At 34.0% G+C, this 25,648-nt stretch overlaps 1 protein-coding gene across 1 annotated transcript in view; it reads left to right on the top strand.

Annotated features, from left to right (window-relative positions):
- Positions 1 to 25,648, top strand: part of LOC106709963 (protein bark beetle) — a 32,282-nt gene that overhangs the window by 1,923 nt on the left and 4,711 nt on the right. Inside the window, exons 2-8 of the mRNA XM_045678605.1 lie at positions 15,541 to 15,701; positions 15,834 to 22,048; positions 22,196 to 22,407; positions 22,759 to 22,894; positions 23,108 to 23,327; positions 23,567 to 23,692; positions 24,850 to 24,967. Coding sequence (XP_045534561.1) covers positions 15,541 to 15,701; positions 15,834 to 22,048; positions 22,196 to 22,407; positions 22,759 to 22,894; positions 23,108 to 23,327; positions 23,567 to 23,692; positions 24,850 to 24,967 — 7,188 coding nt within the window. The remainder of the gene's footprint in view (positions 1 to 15,540; positions 15,702 to 15,833; positions 22,049 to 22,195; positions 22,408 to 22,758; positions 22,895 to 23,107; positions 23,328 to 23,566; positions 23,693 to 24,849; positions 24,968 to 25,648) is intronic.

The raw sequence follows: 25,648 nt of genomic DNA, 5'->3' as shown, positions 1-25,648 counted from the left end.
CACGGGTCTTTGCAGACATTCAATTTATTATGTACAGTGGATTGTTAGTTAACTTGAGTATTTTAAATTGTATCATTTTACTTAAAACAAAAAATATATTTACTTTTGTAATAAAAATACTGTCTATGTAACTTCGTGTAATTCAAAAGCTTTCTCTCTCAATAACATGATAAAATAAATTGCCTATGTTGAGAATTTCTTGAGGCTGATATTATACTTTCACTGTCGCTAGAAGACGTTAGTTTTTTTCTATCAACGAAACCTGTCTATTACAGCACGAGCTAAATAAAAAAGTCGATCCTTTCGATAAAAAAACCACACCCTAATGTATAAGGGTGTGGCTTTTTAACATGTGTTATTCAAACTGTTTTGGAGACATTTTTACAGTAAGTGAATTGGTTATTAACTTAAATTTGTTTTTTTACAAACATAAGTTTAATGTAAAGTTTGGTAGAAATACATTATCATTTTTATTTACTAATTTGTAATATAATGCCTTCCAAGTATAATTTGAGAACCGCTGCCATGTAGAGCGAAGACAAATAACCTGTCCAAGGGGAGAAATTACAGGTGGAAGTAATTCAACAAACGTTCTCGTCGCTGGTGACGCGAAGTTCCGTCTATTGTGAATACATAGTCCTACTTTTAAAATGTCCTCAATTTATTTAAAATCAACACAAAGGATGTTATAAATATTTAATTAAATTTTAACAGTGGGGGACGCCAGCAGCATCATAATCTGTTGCAAGAAATGGTCGGCTTGACCAATAAGAAGACAGACGTGAAGTGGAAACAATTCCGCGTTTCGTCTGATGAGTGTGCGTGCTTTTTGCCTTCCCACCCTTTTCTTATACGGCAAGGATGGAAAGGGGAAGTGAATTTGACGAAACAGGAAATGCACAGAAGGGGAAATATTTTCTTTCTTTGCGTCTCCTCCGTCGATTGCTTGTCTGAAATTGCGGATATCTGTGAAACAGCGGTCGCTTCGGTATTTCGACATATTCAGGTGGCCGCTCGCTCGTTTGCCACCTTATAATATAAAAAAAATATAAATATTTCTGCAATATCACTGTAAAAGCGGGAGAAAACAATTTTATAACAATTTTAGAGATCTTTCGTAAAATCTTAGGTCCACTTTAAGTCTAAGTTTTGTGTAATAAGTTATTAAGTGTTGTTCCCAAAAATAAACTCTTAAATCAAATTACTAGTCATGGTCGTTATGGCTAATAAAAATATCCATTCTATATTGTATTCCGAAAATACTAATTGTTTCAAAAATATCTTTGAATACTTTCATAGAAGTTAAAAAGTTTATCTTCTAAATTTAAAGGATGTTTAAATAGAACCCCGTATCAGAATTGTGTCAAGATCTGTAAACAAGATAACTATCACATTCAAGACGGTTACAATCTATCTCCGTATCTCTACAACTGTTAGTTAAGGCTTGAATATTGTGAGCATAATTCGTATCCACATAACTGTGAATTTGGCGGAAGAGGGGACGCATAGAAAGGGGAAATATCCTCTTTCTGTGCGTCCCCTTCTCCGTTTATTAAAGGTAGGCAACGCATCTGCATTTGCGGATGTCTATGGGCAACGGTGGACTCGCTATTTCGGCGAATCCAGGTGGCCGTTTGCTCGATTGTCACCTTTTGATATAAAAAAACATAACTGTGAATTTCCACTGCAGAAACATATGCAAAAACATATTGCAATCCTTCTCTTTTTGTTTAAAAACCAGACATAATATAACATGTGGTTCATGGTAAACAACGGACGAGTAAATAACCTGCAACTCGTGCTTAATAACATGGGACGTGAGTCTACCGACGTCATTTTGACTTCTAAATTATTTTGTCCACTATACGATGTCCACAGAATTATTTTTAACACTGTTACCAATAAAAAAAATAATAGCCGTTAAAACCACAAACGATCTTCTGTTTTAAAGAATAGCGATTGCAACGCTCCATTTAATGTTGTGGGAAAAAAATATTTCTTACCGTTGGATTCTGAGACCATAATCTCTGTATAAAAACATATCGTCATCCCTATCATTATCTTTGACAAAAGAGAGATAACAATATGTTTTAAATGGAGATGTTGGTCTCGGAAACCCACGGTTAGTCGATTTCACGCACTGAATCACACAATGCCGTAAGTTGAATCGAGAGCGATGTTTAAATACCCCAAGAACACCTTTTGTTTTTGTCATTAATTAAGTTGAAATAGTTAAATATTTGTTTAAATAACAGTTATTTTTATTTATAAATGAAAGTACCACAAGTCGAGTCAAAACCTAACCAGTATACTTACAGTTAGGAATAATTGATAATTTCTCTTATTCCTGGCAACTCCAAAATTCATCCACAATCGTGAATTTTCAACTGAAATCTATAAATTATTTTAATATAAACATTCTGTTACTTAAAAAAAACTTGTTATTTAAACATGTGATTTAAATTAAACGGTTATTTCAATGTAACAGTTATCCGTTCTGGTTCAATAATGCTGTAACTTGACTGAAATTCTTCCATAATAGTGTGACTGAAAACAAAAATTTTTGCGGACAGTCTAAAATATTTGCCGAAGTTAATAGAGTAGGGACAATATCATTCGAAGAAGTGAAATTTCTTCCGCTTTGAGATACCTCTATACTTGTAAATCTTTTAATTTTATAACATTTTGTACTACTGATTCTTCTATTCAGTCGACGTAACTCATTTTTATGTGGGCTTATATAAGTTATTAGTTAAGCTTATCCTTACCTTACAAAACGGGATTGAAAGTAGAGTCGTCGAAATGAAAAGAAATAATAATAACCAGTTTAATATGACAAATTAAATAAGATAAACTTGCAAAAATATTGTCACCCCATTTGCAACCTATTCAATTCATCCGACCTTGAAATTGGATATCGAGCGTAAATAGTGACAGATCAACAAATTATTACTTGCTCCAGTTTAACAGCTGACTACTACTGTCTTGATAGACGAAATTAACTTAACGCAGATCTTAATTATTTGAGTAAAAATCTCATTTCTTTTAACCTTTCTAGTGAGAAAATTTGGTAGTAATTAATTTATATCTTTCGTCGTCATTCAAATACTTTTTTTATCATTTGTATTTACAATGCTAATTACTGACTTTTATGGAACGTTCAAATATTTTTATCATCTTGAATGAAGAACTAAAAACAATATTTACATTCGATAAAGAATCAATGACGGAAACTTTTCCAATAACTTTATTATACATTTCGTGTTAAGTGAGATTTCCTAAATACCCAATTCATACTTTTGAGTTTTAAGACATAATTTCTGAAGATAAAATAGATGATATTAATAGGTAAGTTACTTAATCCATTGTGCAAATTAAACAATTTCAAAGATCCAAATCACTGATTATCATGTAAAAAATTACACAAATTATATTTCATTTGGGAATCGAACCCAGTAATTGTGTTGAACAATCACAACAGGATTCTAAGATACAACCAGAAAAACACACATTTCTTTCCATAGTCACGTACGAAACGCTAGAGCGTTAACTTCGGTCAGGTAAGAGCGGTCAGTCACCGCAAGCTATATAAAAAAACTAAACAAATTTACAACAAAATCACTCTAGTATGACGTTTGATAGTACAAAAAAATTCATAGACTTATGAATGAATATATTGCAGTAGCAAAATAAAGTTTATCATACATACTTACTCTGTGATTCACGAGATGGTCAATGACTCATACGTTATCAGTGTCACTCGAAGCTGACTAATGTTAGGTGTATGTTACACATCCTCTATGTTTACTTTATTAACGCCTTCAGTTTAATAAAACTCATCACTGAGAGCTAATTAGCAATACTAAGAATCATACTTCTTATCAAATTGGATAATTAACTACGTGCTTGGATGAACTTTTACTAAATACGGTTACATTTCACCAAAACTCAGGTTTCTAGAACGTGGATTTTTTAATGACAATGTTATAAAAAAACCAGTCACCTGTTTCTCATGAATTAGGAGATGTTATCATCATCATGATTAAAAAAAATTTGGGAAAAGAGAAATAAAAAGGTAGAGTGAGTGTAGGGGATTATCCATTCTGTAACATACGTAGTTCATAAATTTAATTTCAACCTAATTTTGCCACCTTCTGATATAATACACCGATTCAATCGAGCAGATCCGTTCGTGGATCAATGCTACGTGACGTACGAATACGTACGAAATGGAAAAATATGTTTTTATACGACTGTTTTAGCAATGGAAATCCACGGCAACATTTATGCATTAAGGGTCTCCTCGACTCTATTAGTGATATATAAATGTGAAGAATTCGATGCGCGGGCATTGTTATGATGTTTTAAGGTCAGACTGTAACAGAACGACTCGAGTACAGTACGCGGAGTATCTGGGTTGCGCCGTGTGCCGCAGTAGACCTTGCGTAATGGCGACAGCTCACGTCATGCCTTGCGGTGCTTACCGTACGCGGTATTGACCACATTTTTACTTTCTTATGATAACCAATAATAATTTTACCCACTTAATCATCTCTGTAGCTTTCAATCTCTACAATTTATAAATATTGTCATCATTAAAAAGTTCGGAAGATGGCCACTATTCCCACACATGAAAAACGTGGCTGGATGAATATGACAAATTATAGTTCCTGGTTTTAATTAACTCATGAATTGTTTATAATATTAATGCTACAACGTAATGATAAGACGAAATATAATGATAAAGTAGTTGAGATTAGATGTTTCGAAGAACCTAATCTTTTTGTCATACTTAGAAAAATGTATTCTACACACGATGTTTAGTAATTTATGAATTTATCAATGTTTTTATATTTTTTAAATAAACTATCTAACGAGCGTCGGTGGCTCAGGGGTTAAGCACTTGACTTGCAATCTGCAGGTCCTGGGTTCGAATCCCGCCATGTACCAATGTGTTTTTCGATTTTCGATTTACATATGTATATATATGTACATTTATCCGACGTTCTTACGGTGAAGGAAAACATCGTGATGCAACCTGCACATATCTGAGAAGAAATTCAATGATATGTGTGAAGTCAACCAACCCGCACTTGGCCAGCGTGGTTGACTATGGCCTAGTCACCCCTAACTTGGGGTAGGCTCCGAGCCCCTCAGTGGGGACATATAGTGAGCTGACGATGAAACTATCTAACAAATGAAGCTGGTTTGTGATCGTGTAATAGGAATATGGTTGATGGAACATAATACTCAAACAATTCGTAAACCACACATGCGGTTACACGGTAACAAGGATCGGATTTGTTCCGTCAAAGTATTGAATACGTATCTGTTATAATAATTATTATGCATTCTTTACTTTAGTATTTTTATTTTATTTAAATAAGGAAAAAACAAGACGCCATTCGTCTCAAATAAGATTGTGCAGGTCAATGACCTATGACAAAAGCTTAGGTTTTTTTTAAATTAACTTATTTGAATTTGAGAGTCATAATATAAATCGGGTTTATGCACAATCATCTTTTAAGTTTTTTTTTTTTTTTTTTAAGTTATGGTAAATCGCCACATATTGAACTCAGGTTGACCTGATCTTATTAGAAAGTAACTAAGCCTTTGTCTCAGAGGTTCAATAAACTATTTACCATATCGTCCTATAGCTAACAACACCGCATGTCATTTTTATCAACTTTACAGGAGACCAAAAAAGCTGTTTATTTAAAAAAATCGGTGGATTTTTTCTAATATTCCTTACTTCCTTACTAACATTATAAATGCGAAAGTAACTCTGTCTGTCTGTCTCGCATTCACCCTAAAACTACTGAACCGATTTAAATGAAATTTGGTCAACAGATAGTCTAGAGCCTGAGGAAGGACATAGGCTAACTTTTAACGCGAAAAAGGGGTTGAAAGTGGGGGTGGTAATTTGTATGGAAATATCGTCATTTTAACAGTTAGAAGCTTGAAACTTCTTTACCTTCGTTACCCTCAGGGGTCCTAAATAACAATAGGGGATAAAATTTTGTTTGGCTCTATTTTAGACTTTGGTGAATATTTTCTTTAATATGTTGGCACACCTCTCTCTATGTTCTTCTACATCCATACATCAAATCATATCACGTCGGTTAAGTAAAATAATTAGCCTAAAAAAAATTCTACCCGAAGACAGTTCACGCGGACGAAGTCGCGGGCACAGCTAGTAATATAATATATAAAAATCGATAATATACATAGAATATCGATTTTAAAAATTAAAAGATGAACGTTAATAATTATTTAATAAAGTCGAAATCTTTGATCAGAGGATTTAAAATGTAAATACATAATATTGATCTTAAACAAAGCCATTTCACAATGAAATATACGACGTCAAATCTGTGCTAAATGAAGTCATAACAAAAATGTTTTGCTTGATGAATAAACATTTTTCATATTTAAATATTCTTATACTTCGAGAGTAAACGATGGTACAATTCGTTGATAATTAAATGCATAGAAATTCTTCTTTAGGCTGAGTTTCAATTGGTACAATGAAATATTGGTATTTAAATTCAAATTAGTTCCAACTACAAACAGTTTATTGTTCTTTGATAGCATTATTTTATTTGTTGGTAACATTATTTTCAAGTTAAGAGTTTGTTTACTTACGTAAAAATTAAAAAGAATACCTAGAGCCGAAACTTAACTAGCCGAACTGTTCTGTTCTTAGTTCTGTTCTCTGTTCTATTCTTTGTTCTGTTCTGTTCTTTGTTCTGTTCTCTATTCTGTTCTTTATTCTGTTCTTTATTCTGTTCTTTGTTCTGTTCTGTGTTCTGTTCTTTGTTCTGTTCTGTGTTCTGTTCTTTGTTCTGTTCTCTGTTCTTTCCTTTGTTCTGTTCTCTGTTCAGTTCTGTTCTTTGTTCTGTTCTGTTCTTTTCTTTGTTCTGTTCTGTTCTTTATTCTGTTCTCTGTTCTATTCTGTTCTCTGTTTTGTTGTTTGTTTGAAGATATCTCCAGATGTAGAACATAGTATTAAAGAATATATAAGCTACTAATAGGTTATTTAATTCCGCGTGGAGGTAGTCGCGGGCGATAGCTAGCTTCTTAATAATTAATAGCATATTTAGCGGTTAAGAAATAATTGTTTCTTTAGTTTTTGTCGATTTACTCTATTTTAACTATTTTACTATATTTTTTTACCTTTAAATTATCATGTTATGGTGGTGTGGTGGAATGAGCAACTCCATCTAATGGCATTTAAATGTGAAATGTGTGAATGAAGTGTTGTAAGTTAAGGGACGATGTTTTAAATGTCTACATGTGTTACCAAAGAGTTGATCCACAGTTAGATGGATTAGAAATTCATTTTAAATTAACAGATTTAACTAGACTAAATTAAAACTGGTTACAAACCGGTCAAACATAACATTCGCACTTGATCAATAGAAGCATAACCTTGCTTTAAATTCCCCACAGACGCCGCGCACATCTAGATTCTTATCAGGCACATTGTACTCTGAAGGTTCACTGTCGGCATAGCGTTAGTTTACTTTCGTAACCGCTTTATTTTTGATACCAATTAGATTATTTTACTCGTATTTAAAAGTAGGTTCTTAATTCGTTGCTAAAGGATACAACTTTTTTTTACGTTGAATAAGCTAACGCTTGACCACGATCTTATTTGACCTTAAGTGATAATGTAAACCTACATCTTACCTTAGATTCTAAGTTAACAGACCTAAAAACAATATTACTAATATTATAAATGCGAATGTTTGGATGGATGGATGTTTGTTTGAAGGTATCTCCAGAACGGCGCAATGAATCTTGATGAAATTTGGCGCAGATGTAGAATATAATCTGGAAGAACACATAGCCTACTTATTAAGTTTTTTTTTAATTCTGCGCGGTCGAAGTCGCAGTCGACAGCTAGTCTTAAATTAATTATCAAAATCTTTTGATGACTATTTTATTCAATAACTCGTTAGTTAAAAGTCTCTAAGTCGGTTCTGTAGTAATATGTGATTTCTTTTGTTTGCAATTGTCTATTCTTTACCGCTATAGCTCATTTCACGGTTTCTAAGATTGCCATGTGGATCATAAGAGTAATTTGCCATAAGAAATTACGTCGCCATAACACAGCGCGGATAGAAAGTAAAGATTCATGTATTTTTACAATTTTCATCTTAATGTTAAATAGTTTTCATTTCATATGAGACAAATCAAATTTTAAATTAATGCTGTGTATTTATATATTTTGTCTATTTTCCGATGACTTATCGACATTTTGTTTTATCATTGTATTTTTAATGCTTACAACAGACAATGGGATTGTTGTTTCCATTTTCTATTCGATCTTCTCTTAAATCGTGCAGTATCTTCACGATTAGACAGATCACGTTTATAAAAAAGTACATTTGAATTCGTATCTCTATGTAGAAAGCTATAATACTGATGGTAAGCATTATACTTCTTTTGGTGCCATCACCTAAGGAAGGTTGACGATCATCATAGCAAGAAAAAAGCGTATACCTTCCTTAAAGGCCGGCAATGCAGCTGCGATTCTTCTGGCGTTGCGGATGTCCATGGGCGTCGGATCAAATAACTTTCGGTCCGTTGCTCGTTTGCCCCCTTCTCCTATAAAAAAAAAAAAAACTTGAACTCTGGACACGGCAGCTCGAAATATAGAACGCGTACTTTTGTTGTATCGTTGTTGTATTGGCGCAGATTTTTCAGCCAAGATGTTCTTCTCCTTCCTGGACTTCTTTTTCCTTGCATCTTTCCCTGAATAGTGGTAAGCATTATTGGCAACGATAAAAATAAATGGCATATTTATGACTCTCAAAAGAAAAATGGAAAGAAACAATTGAAAAATTATTACGATTTAATGATTACTACAGATTACTCTACAACATCTAAGATTTTTCTTAACATTTAATTGTGTAAACTTCGGAAATATAACTAATTAAGATAATGGTTTAATTCACGTGTATTACGTTTTCAATACCGACTAGTTTCAGACCTGTCAGTTGTCCTATTTTAGGGTGAGTGGATTAACGCGCTTTTCTTATAAAATCTGTTTAAAATTTTTATAAATAATCGAAAATTTTTGAAATGACTTTTAAATCTTTTTCTAGTTAATTAAATAATATCAAGCTTAGCTGTCGCCCGCGACTCCGTCCACGCGAAATTAATAAAAAACTTAATTAGTAGCCTACGTGTTCTTTCAGACTATGTCCTACATCTATGCTAAATTTCACCGAGTTAGGCTGTTTTGAAGATACTTTCAAATAAACATCCATCCATCCATCTCTATTTTCGCATTTATAATATTAGTAAGATTTGATCTGAGAAGTATTTAGACTACGAATTTAATCATGACGGACATCGAGAATAGACATTCACTGTTAACAATCTTATGTTAGCACTATCTATAGTGTAGTCATATCTTGCGCAAGATTCGCGCACGCTCAGTTGCTCTCGTCTAAAGGTTACATTGGCATATAACTAGGAATTGTTACAATATCTATATTATTCCACAGTGCAATATACGAAGAAATAATGCTACTAAACACAATGAATATTTTATGTTTCCATCTCAAAACAAGGTACCTAATGTTTGTTGTATAATGTTATGGAAGATAATGTGTAAACGTTCCCCAAAAGAAAATAAGTGCGATCCAAGTATAAATGTAAGACAAGGATATCCCGACCATAGTCAATTCTTGGATATAAGGGCGTGAAGAATACATATTATGTAATTCCCCGTGAGGGATACATCGACATGTGCATAAGGATAAACAAACACAATAGCCATTGTGACTCAAGACACAATGTTGCCAGTGCGGAACTACCGACAATGATAATCCAGCGCTCTTAATGTCAGGTGCTAAAAGTTAATTAATGGAACTATGTTTAATAGGCTCAACCTGAACTAGGTTTGAATAAAAAAAAACGAATTTATCAATATACTAGACGTCGCCCGCGACACTGTCCGCGCGGCATTAAAAAAAACTTAATAAGTAGCCTATGTGTTCTTCCAGACTATGTTCTATATCTGTGCCAAATTTCATCGAAATCCGTTGAGTCGTTCTGAAGATACCTTCAAATAAACATCCATCCATCTAAAAATTCGCATTTATAATATTAGTAAGAATTAAAACAAGTTGATAGGACATTTGTAATTTAAATTTAGAGTTAAGTATACATCTCTATTCATGGCGCTGCGTATTTGCTCGCTACGCCACAACTGGTCCTACTGCTTAATTATAAATATGGCGTCTGTGACGTCATTTGGCATTGTCAAGGTATACATGTAGAAAAAATTCGTGTTTTTAAGCGTTATCAATCGCCAAGTTGGAGTTGTTATTTTTATCTAAATGTCAACTACTAGGTACTACTTAGGACTCCTATAAAATACCTACTAAAAATGTTTATCATTAAACTAATGGTTCGAAATGTTACTATTACAATCAATTCGATGTATAATTCTCTTTCGGAATTAAGAAATCTTCCATAAAAATAATAAAAATGCGAAAGATTAGATGGATGGATGTTTGTTAGAACGTATGTATATCCGTAACGGCTCAACGGATCTTGTTAAAATGTGACACAGAAGTAGAATATAGTCTGGAAGAACAAATAAGAAGCCTATTTAGTTTTTTTAATACCACGCGAACAGAGTCACGGGCGCCATGAAAATGTCACGCAGCTATTAATAGAGGTGGTGGAACAACAAAGCCACAACAGCATCCGCAACCTGTAAACCGACAAACCACAACAATGCATTTCGTGATCGCTCGTATGGTATGTGTATGACAGAGATGAAATCGTTGCGCTCTGCTTACATCCAATGATTTAAAATTAAATAGGCTTCTAGTTTATAGTTAATTTAAAAGAATCCCAACCATGGCTTCCTAATGAGGAAATTTTCATTTAACCTAGTGCCTATAATATCATTTCAGAAAGATTAATTTATAGAGGGTAAATGATCCTTTTTGAGTCTCATTCATTGATAGTGGAGGCTTTAGAAGATGATTTTTTAATATTACATATCAGTTAATAATTATTTCAAAGTTTTTGTTAATTATTTTATGAACTCGTGATCGCGTAACGTTAACAAATTCCCAAGAACGATTCGTTGGGCAAATAGGTCGGACATCCGCCGATTTCTCCCCGTTAGCAACAGATAGTCAGTTGCTGTCACAGAGAAAATGAAAACTTACATATTTTATTTACTATTGGGAATATTTGGCCTTTTATTAGGATTTCTAGAAATTAACTTATTTTATTAAAATAAGTTAGTTTGCCAATTATTTAGGCGGATAGTAACTACAAGTGATTTCGTATAAGGACTACATTTTCTGTGTAGATACAGATTTGTATTTAGGTTTTAAACGGAGGTTTATCTAGTAAAAATCTAGGTTTTAAAGTTGGCGAATAAAAAAAACTTTTAGTTTACGATTTTACAGTTAGTTTACGGAAAGCTTGCAACAATTTCAAAGCATTGGAATTGACACGAATAATAATATCGTGAAACAATCACGTCAGTATAACGGAAATCCTTTAACGTCATCCTGTGCGATTGTATGGGCAAAAACAATAGTTGTTATTTATTGCAATACTGTATAAGACCTATTTATTTTAAAGATAGCAATAATTCCCAGAGTCTCAGTTAAAGGTGACATGAAAGCGATTAACGGATAAAAGATCGATCTGGAGGACGAAAACCTGTTGTGCCCACATAGAGTACAGGAAGATGGTACAGATTTCCAACACCTTACTAAAATAACGAGAATTAGATATTGGACCTCAAAAATTGAAAAGGGGAGGAATATATTTCCAGACTTTAGATAATAGTCTCTCCGTCTTTATGAAGATTCTTCTCATATGAATTCAGTAGCAATCGTTTATGTGTATTCGCAGCTAGCCTCATTTATGATTCCACGCTCGTTTCAGTCAGCACCACACGCCTTCTACGCCGGAAGTCATCGCCCCACAACTGACAACCGCCAACGGTCAACTATGGAATTTATTGACAAACTTGCTGTCGCCTGGGACTCGGTCCGCGAGGAATTAATATGTAGCCTATGTGTTCTTCTAGACCATTATCTACATCTATGCTAAATTTCACCGTGATTCGTAGAGCCGTTCTGGAGATACCTTAAATCAAACATCCATCCAAACATTCGCATTTTAGTAAGACTAGCTGTCGCCCGCTATTAAAAATAATAATAAGTGGTCTATGGTAAATAGTGTATTCTATTTTAATTACATTCCAAGTTGTTTCATACGCAATATATTTATTTTTACGTCTTTTTTTTATTACCACATTATCATAAAAATGGATGGTAAATAATAAAACGTAAAATTTTAACGAACTAAACAACCTCCGTATACGTATCTACAAAATTTTAACATGCCTTAACAACTCAACCTCGAACTTTAGCCCATTTAATCGATAATATGTCGATAAATGTCATCGTTGTATTTAATATTCTCAGTTGAAGCCAGAATTTTATTTTGCAAATCTCGGCTATTTTTTTTATCTTGACATTGTTTAATAACCTTGATATTTCATAGCGTCCCACTCATTCTGAGAATGATTTAAGCTATAAGTTAGAAAATCCTTTTCAGTAAGGTGATTCATATCTGTTTTTTTTTTTAATTAATTCTTTTCTATTTCCGATATAAGTATTCGAGAGCGTAGGTTCGTTAAGATTAAATTTTAATTTCTTGTTTATGGCCTAATTCGCAATAGATTCGTAGATTATTTTTTAAGTATCAAATAAGTCTGGTAGAAAAACTAAGGAATGCAACGTTCATATTTGAATAAGGGAGATGTCAATGTATCAATGTTCCTCCAGTGAGAACGCACGGTTAAATTACCAAAAATCTGCATTTTTGCATCTCAATGACAGCTGTCAAAACGGGGTTGATATTTGTTACGACAACAGTTCCACTCGGTTAGCTGAAGTACGAAAAGAACAACATTTTAACACCGTTGCAGGACGCAAGGACGAAAGTTATGACTCACTGCGTAGGTTGATTGAACTGGTTTTATCTTATTTATTGAATACGAAAGCATTTCAATTATCTTTTGTTTTATATTTTAGATACTGAAATCAAATATTATTTTCGTGAAGCATCGGCTTGATAAGAAATCTATTATTTACAATGCTTTTCTGAAAAGGAAAGATTACACAAAAATATTTTTAATTTTACGAAAATAGTAATCGGCATTTGTTTTGTTATCAATAGAATAATACCATATGCACGTTAACCTTGTATAAAATGCTCAGAAACAATTTTAATCTCAAGTGATTTGTACAGAATTTACTGTTTCTTTTATCTATATCGACACACTATCAAAAAGTAAACACAAACTTGAAAGTATGCCCAACTATATCTTTACTATTAGTTTGTGATTCGAAATCAAATTCAAAAACACAACAGTGTATAGTTAGAAAGTACTGATTTATTTCAAGTTAAATTGATGACGTCAACTCGCACAGGATTGGAAACTTTCTTTTCTGTATTTTGAGAAAACCGAACACTTCACTGGTATGAAAGCCTTTCTTTGTTTTTTGTATATATATGAAAATAGAACTATAAGATGGCCCATAACTAGCAAATAAGTAAGGCATAAAAATAATATTATTCCGTTTTTTATATGTACATATATGTTCGTAAATATAATTCGAGGCATACTTAAAGCGCTTCTTTTCTTTTTTTTCGTCACCGTAGTTCTAACTTATGTTCCTTGAAAATTGGTAGCCCCAGGTATACCATATGACGTCACTCATTGCATGTAATTTAACGACGTGAACAGATGGGGAGCGACGGCACGTGACGGTATGAATAGGGACCATCAAAAGACAGGATGTAACTATGAAGTGCAAGGGCAATCATGTATGGTTGATGCATATGGAATTACTTTGATGAATTCCTAAAAACATTTCAATAATAATTTATTTGGGGTTAAATTAGTCAATTTGATAGATTATTGGCGCTAATCTAATACGATACATAAAAAAGATTACAAGTTTAAGGAATATTAGTTTATCTTTAAAGATGAACGAGTAGTAATTTATTGAAATATCAAATATTATTGTAATTTGTACATGTAACACATTTTTTTTATATTATAAGGAAATCGGTCGTACCACCAACTGAATTCGCCGAAATAGCGAAGCGACCGCTGACGATCGACATCTGCAATTTCAGATGCGTTGCCTCGCATTAATCAACGAAGGATGGGAAAGGAAGGGACGCACAGAAATGCGACATTTCCCCATTGCCTCCCTTCCCCCGCTAAATCCACTTCCCCTTCCCATAATTTCTTTGTAAGAAAAGAGTGGGAAGGGAATGTGAACTAAAATTAGGCCTCCTTTACGCACACTTATCAGACGAAAGGCGAAATTGCTTCGAAAAGTTTAAGGTCATCTAATAGATCTATTCAATATGCCGTCCGTGTGTAGGCAGTCGTAACCTACGGCTTATGATGTCATATGTTAATGACCTTCATGATTAACATCGAGTATTGATACAAGTTAACCTCACGTGAAACAGAAAGTCTGTCTACGGTCATTGGTATTGAGTCATTTCAAACTAACATTAATAACATTTATACTTTGATTACCTTTTTAAAGTCATGTAAATTTAAATCAAATATTTGTATAATTTTCATTGATTTAACAAAGCACCGTAAAACAATGGGTATTGCTAAAACCCGATTCTTTACATCCGATCATTCAATGCGCTTGCTTCCGTCAACTTTCGAAATCTTCAAATCTTGTGCAACAGCTAGAGTAAAAAGTTATCGTAACAAATCAGTTAAATAGTAACTGAATTGTGTTTCTACTTTCCCCAAGTCTTTCTTACATTAAGTTTGTTTTACCAAAGATATTTAACAAGATTTTATGGAATTTATACAATTCATAAATTGTATGTTAATGTTATGGTAATTTATTTATTTTAGGAAGCCAACATATTACATGAAAGATGACAATCTAATAAAAAATGCTTATATCAAAGTACATTTTGTCATGTAATACACTTAAAGGCTAACACAACATTTTAACAAAATTATAATACAAAAACAGACAGAAAAACAGAAAACTTTAACATAGTAAATGAGTAAGTAAGATAAATAACCTAAAAAACTCTTAAGGTGATTGATCTAAATTGAGAAAATAATCTTTAATTTTATTTTTTATAATTACACTTGAATCTTTAAAGATGTCAATGTTGGATTGCTTATAAATTAAATTCGTTTGGTGATCTTCGATTTATTCTTATACCTATTTATTTTACTTCTTACTAATATTATGTTTGCGTAAGACATGGATATAGACATTTGTTACCACAATACTCCACAACTGCAGGAGGGATAAGGATGACATTTTAAACGGAGATAGATCTCAATTTGAAATAACTTGTAAGCTACTAACTTCGTTTTCTGTTTAATCCCACGTGGACGAAGTCACAGGCGATAGCTATCCAATAAGATTTAAATGGTAGTTGCAATTTTTGTCTAACTGTATGTTTTCTGCTTTGTTTCAGGGAAATCATAATAGTAAGATAACATTTACGAGTACTGAAGAACCAGTGAAGTCATCACAATTACCTGCTATCAGACTGGTTGATGGTCCATCCATCCTCGCTGGTAGGGTGCAGATCCTACACAAGGGAAAATGGAGATCAGTATGCACCAATTCGAGAAAGTATGTATTAAAACTCAAAATCACATAAAACAAGCTTATTTTAAAAAATCAGGTATTTTTAAAGTACTGCATCTACATTCTACACCAATGTACTTATTTTAAACGAGTAAAATACCGTTATATTTGTTCCAGTTGGACTATTAACGACATGGAGACTGCGTGCAGGCAATTAGGTTTCATGGGCGGAACGTTCTACAACTGGATGGACAGACAGCCGGGTCGGCACGCCCGCCTCTTATACGAGGAGCCCAAGTGTAAAGGCACTGAATACGATATATTCCAGTGTGACTGGAATTCAAGACAACTTGGCTCCGGCGTCTGCGATTACCACCCGGACCTTGGCATTCAATGTTTACCCCACCATGATGATAATGAAATAAGAAACTTCGGACAACATTGGAGAGGATTGAGATTTGAAAATGCAGTCTATGAAAGGATATTGACGGCTGCTAACACACTATATATTCCTACTTCTATGTCCATACTGAAACATGTAGTTGTAAGAAATGCTGGATTAGGTAGAGATAATAATGCTACTAGTGCCTTAGACGTAATAGGTGTACCTCCTGTCATGGAAGACATAAAAATAACAAATTCCGCCTTCAACGCTATTAATGTTACTTCTTCTAATGCTCCTATAGTCATTAACAATTGCACTATACAAAATAATAGAGGATATGGTGTATACGTAAATTCCACATACGGCATGGCCAGAATTGAAAACTGTTTGATTTCCGAGAACGGCGGCGATGGTGTTAAGTACGTTGTTCATGAACTTGCTATTAATGAAAAATTCGATCGCAGCGAAATATTTGACCTCTGTACTCTAGCATCAACTCCTAGTCAAACATTCCCGATACAAATGTCCATCGAACAATCTAGATACTCGAACGTGGAAAGAGATTGTCACCAAAAATTCTATACCAGACCAGATCACGTGCTCACATTGAGCTTCTTGAAGCTTTTAACGAATGCTAACAACACAGGAGAGATATACATTTACGATGGTTTAACTACAGATGACAAACTATTATTGTCTTTCGGTATTAGAAATCATACCCGCCCTCAAAGTGTTACTTCTACTAGAAATCGTATGTATGTGAGATTTCATGCCAACACGAGAACAGATATTGTGGGATTCTTACGATTAACTTCAGGATTGAGTAAAACCTACGACTTAAACATTTCGGATACAATTATATCAGACAATAATGGTAGGGGCGTTGTTATTGAAAACTTAAGATCTCAAATTCATATCCATCGAACATCAATATCGAATAACAATCACGTTGCGGGACTTCAAGTTTTGAACGGAGCAGGAGATGTTAACGTGACAGAGAGTAGAATATCATTCAATCAAGGCGATGGTGTAAACATAACTGTCACTGGAGGAAATAGAAATATATCTAGAAGCACTGTGAGTTCCAACAGTGGATATGGAATTGCTGTATGGATAAATAATACTAGAGAAACTGAATATATTCCAATAAATCAAACGACCGTGATTGAATATTCAGAAATTTTTAAAAACCTAGATGTGGGAATATTGCATGGAAATTTTTGTGGTGACAGTTGGGTTAATTTGACTGGAAATTGGTTCAATTCAAGTGTTGAAAGCACTGTTGATATAGCATCCTGTTGGAGGTTTAATGATCCTCCTAAATTACTTCACTTACAAATAGGTCACAATAAATTTTATCAGAATCGTCGGGTTCCAATAAAACTACAGCCAGCATTAAATGTCTTAGGAAAAATTGAGTACAATTATTTTGAACATGGTGATTACGGTGCTATTGTTATAATGAATCGCATAGAAGGCAAATATTTAGAAGAATTTGAAATCCTTCCTTCAAGGTTTTATATTCAACATAACTATTTTTACGGCAACAGAGGTCCATTTGTTGTCAATCTAGGTTTATCACCATACAGTGACTTACAGTATATATTATTTTCAAGAAATTATCTTAGAGATAACAAAATAAGGGAACCTTTTGAACCTTTAGAAGGAATACCCACTCGTCTCACTCCTAGAAGCAGAGTAGCAGCTACAATTGTTTTGGCATCAAGCAATATAGATGTATTTAGAAATATAATTAATAACCCGGAAGCACAATACGAAATCGGATCGCACGTTGAGGACCAAAGTAAAATTCTTAACTGTACTTACAATTGGCTTGGTTTTGGAGAAGAAGAAAAAGTTTATAATAGACTGTTTCATCGAAAAGATCGCTACAATTTGGCAAGAATAATTTATATGCCTTATCTACTTCATAGTAGTAATCCTGGTGCTACACAAATTAATTACAACTCTTTATTCGTTCCACAATTTAACATACCAGGCTCGTTTGTTGTAGGAGGCGAAGTGGAAGGTATAGAAATTTTAAGACAAGGTGAATATGACGTTGACAAGGATATAAACATTAGGCCTGGGGGTAAACTAGTACTACAGTCAGGTGTTACGTTAAAATTCCCACCAGCAATAGGAATGATGATCGCAGGTAAACTTGAAGCGAGAGGAAAACGTCCCAATGATATTACTTTTACGTTAAAAGAGGATGTTATTATGAGTAACGATAGTATTTACGAAACAGATACTGAGGTAGAACCAACTACTCCAGGTTATGTGGAACCAGTCATACCTATAAGGCTCCTGGGAGGACGAACTCAATATGAAGGAAGACTACAAGTGAGGCTTGATGGTAAATGGGGAACAGTTTGTAATTATGGTTGGAATATGATAAATGCTGCTTTAGTTTGTAATCAACTAGGATTAGCTTTAAATCCAAGTGATTGGTTTTTAGAGCCTAATGAAATTCCGAATGCTGGTACAACTGAAGACATTATTCTTTCTAACGTTGAATGTACAGAATTCGATAATGATATAACCAAATGTAAAGCTGAGACTGTTGAACATTTTGAAAATTCTTGCACACATGAAAATGACGTTGGACTCCGATGTTATGAAACAAGCTGGGCTGGTCTGAGATTCAGTGTTATTGCTGAGCGCTCTGATATGCAATACATAAACATTGAAAAAGCTGGCCTGTTAGATTATTCCTCAAATATTTTCAAACCAGCCTTACAAATTGATTTTTCTCGGCATGGCTTGGAAAGTGTTAAACTATCTAATAATTATCATGATGGTTTAGGAATTTTATACTCAGATTTATATGGAGCCGATGCTATAAATGTTATTAGGAACTCAGAATTTAGTAACAATAAAGGAAGCGGAATAAGTTTTAAGCAATTAGGACTCAAAATACACAGTTCAATAATAGAAAACAACAATATAGCGGGAATTTCACATAATCCACATATTACGGGACTTCAACAGAGAGAATTAGCCGGATGGTTTAATTTAGACCCAGGTTTGAATGTTGACGAACTTAATTATAGACCGATAATGATTCCAGATTATGAAACAGATATAAGTTTAGTAAATGGTGAAACGCGGCATTTGGTGTTTAATAAACATTATGGAGAAAATATTGTCAAAACTTATAACATCCGATGCAACCCAGGTTATGTTCTTGGCTTACAACTATTGAATCCTATTCATAACTTTTCAACGGAGAGTATTTGTATTTTCGATTCACAAAATATTAACGAAGGAAGTACTAAATGGTGTCTAGACCGAGATTTATCAACTTTTCCCACTACAAGTAGTAGTTTTGGAATTGTATTAAATTATGAAAGTGGTCGAACTGCTTTAGGAGGAGTTGTTTTAGTTGTGAGCACGATTACAGCGCCAGTACAAAACATAAAAAATCGAATTGTCAAAGGCCCTGTGCCGACATTGCAAATAGTTAATTCAAAAATCAAAGGGAATACGAAAGGCATCAAAGCCCTTTACTATAATCGTTACTTAAACGAGATGGGAGATCACTTTTTAAGAAAAGCTAATGAAACAATAAAACTATTTAATTGTGAAATAGCTCACAACAAAGAAGAAGCCATTTTCGTTAACACCCCATACTGGGATATCCATGATAGCAATATTACTGAAATAACTATAATGGTAAACAACAGTTTGATCACAGACAATGGTAGAGGAATATATCATTTTGCTAGAGATTTAAGAAGCTCGAATAACTTGTATCATTACGTGCTACAAGATAATACAATTGAAAGAAATAAATATGGTGGCTTTGACGTCGCTCTACCTTATGTTTGGCAATACAATGAGAATTTCACCCATTCTATTTATATGTACAACAATACTTGGAGGAATAATCAAAAGTTTGGATTGGTAATTGACGGTCATTTTGCTGAAGTCAACATCACTAAGAATATTTTTACGGACAATGTTTGTAAAAATGGTTTAATTACAGTCCGAGGTATGGAAAAGAAAATGAAAATCGATGGCAATTCTGTTCAAAGAAATAACGGTCAATACATGGTCCAATTTAACATGGACAGCCAAAGTGAAATAATGGGATTTGTGTATGCAGTTTTTGTTTACAATCAAATCAAAAATAATTATTATTCGTCTACCATCAGCAGAGGCGCATTATATAAAACTTTAAACCCAACATACGTTATAGGCTTCAAAGGAATACAGAAAGTAAAAGTCAGTAGAAATCTGTTTGGAAACAACGCCTTGCAATATACGTTGGTAGCGGGCATTAAAACTGCTAAAATAGATAATTTATTGGACGTGACTGAGAATTGGTGGGGAAGTGCCGATGAGAAAGAAATTAAAAAACAGATTTTCGATTTTGATGACTGGAATAACCACGCTATTGCTACTTATCTTCCATATTTGCTTGAAGATAGTTTTGATTCAAGCGTGTCTGTAACTTTTACTACAGAGAATTCGATTGATATCGATGCACTCGGTGGGAGATTAAATGCAGATCTAACTTTGGAACCACGATTCGCACCTTATATAGTAAAATCTGATATCACAGTGATGCCAGAGGTGACATTCACTATAAGCCCAGGTGTAATCTTAGAATTTGCACCAGATGTAGGTATACTAGTAATGGGAACACTACGGGCGATTGGCCTTGCGCAACACCCTATTTTGATGAGACCAATATCATCAAACGAAAGCAGCGAAGTAAGCAAGATTGAGAAGAGAGAAGTCGGGCAATATTCTTCAAGTCATCACAAGCATAAAAGACAATTGGAGAATTTGATGGTACAAAAATCTATAAGGCTATGCACGGGAAGAAATTGCTCTATTAATGACATTAATACCGGAAACACAAACGAAGGTTTCTTAGAGTACTACAATAAGACTACATTGCAATGGGTACCTATGTGTGACAACCGTTTCACAGAGAGAAACGCCCAAGTCGTTTGTCGAGAGTTAGGATTCGATCCAATTAACGTTTTCTTTGCTCACGATCGCAGAGTAGAATATCATAGCAGCTCTTTATCTCGAATTTGGTCTTGGCCTGAGCCTTTACAATGCGTCGGTACTGAATATCGGTATGAGGATTGTCCGATAAGACTAAATGGTCAACTTTACGGACATAGACATGAATGCAAATGGGATTCAGACTTTGTGTTCATACACTGCGGTGAGAGAAATTTAGAAGAAGGTCTAGATTACTGGGGTGGTATACGTTTTACTTACCCAGAATTTGAGTACTCACTCTATGAGCATAGAATTCATGATCACCATACTCACGAAACCATGAAAAAGGTGGAGAGTGTATTAGAAAATGTGCATATAATGGGAGCTGGTATTTTACACAACGAAAAGTCACCAGCTGTGCAAAGTATAACAAAAAATCCGAGCATCCAAAATGTTAACATTACCCGATGCGCTCATCATGGGATCAACATAATATCGCCTACTGATACAATAAACTTGATGTCCAATTCGATAAACGATATTCTAGGTGAAGGAATAAGCGCCATATCGTTAACGGGTGAAGGTAGAGAATCGGAAGAATCTAGTTTTACGCCTTTGAAGGATTTAAATCTTCCTTATCACCTGTTTTCTGTCATTGATATTTGTGACAGTTCTAAAGTAATAACAGTAGAAGAACGCGTCCTTCTTTACTACAAGTACGATAATAATCCAGTTAATTGCGTGAAAATCTTCAAGAGCATGTTCCGAGTGAAACCGTTTGGTTTTCGACTACTCCAATTTAACTTGTTCAATCATACATTAAACTATGGAAAACGTGATTCTTTGAGTCTTTACGATGGAGATATTTACAATATCACAGCTCCTCTAATTGGTTACTTGGAAAATGGTTCACCCGACGAAAAGAAACTCTTCAGGACAGAAGGTGCAAGTTTAAGTGTGAAATTATTTGCAAATGGCGCTTCTTCAGTTCATGGATTTATTGCCGAAGTCGTAACTCTGCCTATATCAGCTATAGGACTAAGTAAGTAGAGACATAAATCTTCCATGTTTGCTGTAGTCATTGCCATGTTCTTTTACTTTGAAATATAACTCATAAAGAAAAACATTTTTCCAAAAAATACGAATATTTTATGAGTCCTTACATTATACTTAATACTTTAATTTCTAGATCGTGATGTCCAGCACAATATATCAAACAGTGAGTTCATAAAGAACAGAGATGGCGCTATTACGTATCAGTCGGTCGGCGAAGTCAATCCGTTAGTAGCGATCACCAGGAATGAAATAACTGACAACTGCCTCAAGTTATACGGCAACTTCACTACTTGTCCCGCCGCTGTCAGAGTTGATGTGCAGAATACACAGACGTTAGTGTTTCGGGTAAGTTCCCATGTTCTTTTAACGTACCAATACTTACGGAATACGAACTCGCGTTTCTGTACAGCCTTCTCAATTTTAATTGTTTGAATATACATACTAATAAAATTGAATTGTCTGTGTGTAATATTCAAAAATTATCATATTTCGTACATAATGTGTATATTTGCAAGGCCGATAACGAAAAATCAATTTTTAAAATTTTTGTACGTCTTTCCGGAAGACCGTGTTTGTTCCTGATAATCTCGGGAACGGCTTGAAAGGTAGCTGATGCACGCATATATTATAGGGTTTTTTTTTTAATTCTGCACTGACGAAGTCGTAGACGACTGCTAGTTGTAAACATGATTTCAGAATAACTTGGTGAGGAAGAATGTTGGAGGTCTGTTACTACGAGCCGATTCCCGAGGCTCCGCCACGTCTCTCCGCGGCTGGATACACAATAACTTGTTCTATGAGAACCATGACCTGTCCTGTCTAAGAGTTGAAGGTGCACTAGGAAATTATTATTTTTTATACTATTCTAAACTTTTATACCCTTGCCACTTTAAAAATCATGGATGTTAAACTATGGCAAATGCTTAAGCCTTGTCCAAATGTCCAATGCAGTTTTTTATTCGTCTCTAGACTCATCGGGATTTACTTTGTTCTTTTATATGGCCTATGATATACTTATTTTATAATAATCTGTTCTAATTTCCAGGACGTCAATCTTCTCCTTACCAAGAGGTTACTATATACCGTAACTACTTCACTCGTAACCGAGCTCAGTATAAAGACGTGATAGTGTTACATCAGGTCGTCTCCAATTTTACACATAATTATGTGCACGAGAACACGGGACAGAGGATCTTAGACGTCTCCGGCTTCGATAAAGTTCGCCTGCCGATCTACCAGACTACTTCGCATAATGGATTTTACAAGTAATAAAAATCATAGGATTTGAAACTTTTTAGCCATCTCTTGTGACGCCTATTTCAGAGATTTTCAAATTTTTATTTTGGTAGACTCTTTTCAAACTTTTATTACTTACCTATAAATTTCTTCTTGTGAACCTTCAACTTTCCGCCATCTTACACTGGTCTTCAATAACATGGCTCATTCAGTTCACGTTGACTTATCCGTAGAGCACAAGGATAAGAACCTTTATCCCGTATTTCAGAAACTATGCACTTGACCGTGAAGGACGCGCTACTGTAGTGGCCGGTACAGCAGGACAACACTACGTAGATAATATTTTCTTTAACCCTGATAATGATTACGAAATGATCACCGTCAACCGTTCTATGTAAGTATAATTAATAATATTGTACAATTTGCTTATTGTTATTAATAATTCAAATGAAAAGTAAATAATGTACTATTATATAGTTAAAAACATAATATACTCGTAGAAGTCATTAGCATTATTTTTATCGAACTCCAACGAAATATTCCATTCAAAGCTTTTTACTTAATTAATTTGTTTTCTGCCTATTGCTTGACATCGTCCTTCCTCAATACCTTCCACATGTCAATTAATAAGTTAAATCTTACTTCTTACTAATCTTAGTCTAATATATAAAATTCTCGTGTCACAGTTTTCGTTCCCGTACTCCTCTGAAACGGCTTGACCGATTCTCATGAAATTTTGTGAGCATATTCAGTAGGTCTGAGAATCGGCCAACATCTATTTTTCATTTTTTTTTTTAACTGCGCGCGGACGGAGTCGCGGGCGACGCTTAGTAATATTATAAATGCGAATGTTTAAATGTATGGATGGATGTTTGTTAGAAGATATCATCCGAACGGCTCAACAGATCTTGATGAAATTTAGCACACATGTAGAACATAGTCTGAAAGAACACATAGGCTACTTATTAAGATTTTTTTTATTCGTACGTAATGAATACATTTTTAATGTAGTAAATGGTTTGAATGAAATATTTCGGAATTAACCAATATTCTTCAATATTAAGGTGAGACTTCATACATTTCATACAATTTGAATGACTTGCATGTTTCATGTTGCATGGCTGCCGGCGTATAGCTTTGTTGAATATAATCCCAATGCTATAAGGTGAGTTCTTACATACAATTTATTACCAAGAAATTTATTATTTTAATGTTTTCATAAGATTTTTGTATGGGTTTTTTATTCTATTCTTATTACTAACTTGCACCATTCGCCTTTTTTGGTATATAATTTTATGCTTAATATTTAGTAATAATATCGCATATATTTATTTATCTTAATTATTATTATTTATTCAATTATTAACAGAGATTATAATTATATTGTTTTATTTTATGAAATTTCGTATTATTCTTTTCATTCGTTACGTTGTTTTCATCGTAATTTAATTAATGTTATAATAGAATAATTTAATAATAAACTTTCTTGTTTTGTACAATTATATAAAAGCTTAATTTAAAAATATATAACTTAGTAATTATAAATTCCAGTGCATTAGAACTGTGGAGGACTCGTATTGATGCGAAACACAATTATTGGAGTTACAACGAAAGCTTGGCTGTTGCCGGACGTATCCGGGATCGATCCGACGACCCACTATTACTAGAGGTAACTTGTAACTTCTTTAGTTAAATATCTTATAAAACGGAGCGTCGGTGGCTCAGGGGTTAAGCACTTGACTTGCAATCTGCAGATCCTGGGTTCGAATCCCGCCATGTACCAATATGATTTTCGATTCACATATGTACATTTATCCGACGTTCATACGGTGAAAGAAAACATCGTGATGCTGCACATATCTGAGAAGAAATTCAATGACATGTGTGAAGTCAACCCGCACTTGACCAGTGTTGACTATAGCCTAGTCATCTCTAACTTGGGGTAGGCTCCGAGCTCCTCAGTGGAGACATATAGTGAGCTGATGATGATATAAAAAAATCTAGGCGTGTTTTTTAAGTCCGCTATAAATTCTGAAACCATTTATCGGATTGTTTAAAAAAAAGTTGGTAACTGTCAATATCCTTTTAGTCCAAGAATACTTACTTAATACTTAATCATATATTTATACGACTTGTTGCGTTTTGGAACATTTCTAGATATTACGCATATTTAGAAAGATAAGAAGTAACTTCAATCATAGAAAAATATTGGTATACTAAAGATCGCCCGCGACGTTATCAGCGCAGAATTAAAAAAAATAAAAAACGTAGGCTACAATATTCCCACTCACATAAAGTACTTTTTAGTGAACGGTCCGACTTGCGGATAGTCAAACAGACAAAAATTTTA

Source organism: Papilio machaon, chromosome 7 (genome assembly GCF_912999745.1).
Source record: "Papilio machaon chromosome 7, ilPapMach1.1, whole genome shotgun sequence".
Classification (NCBI taxonomy): domain Eukaryota; kingdom Metazoa; phylum Arthropoda; class Insecta; order Lepidoptera; family Papilionidae; genus Papilio; species Papilio machaon.
This window is presented reverse-complemented; position numbering and strand designations above follow the sequence as displayed.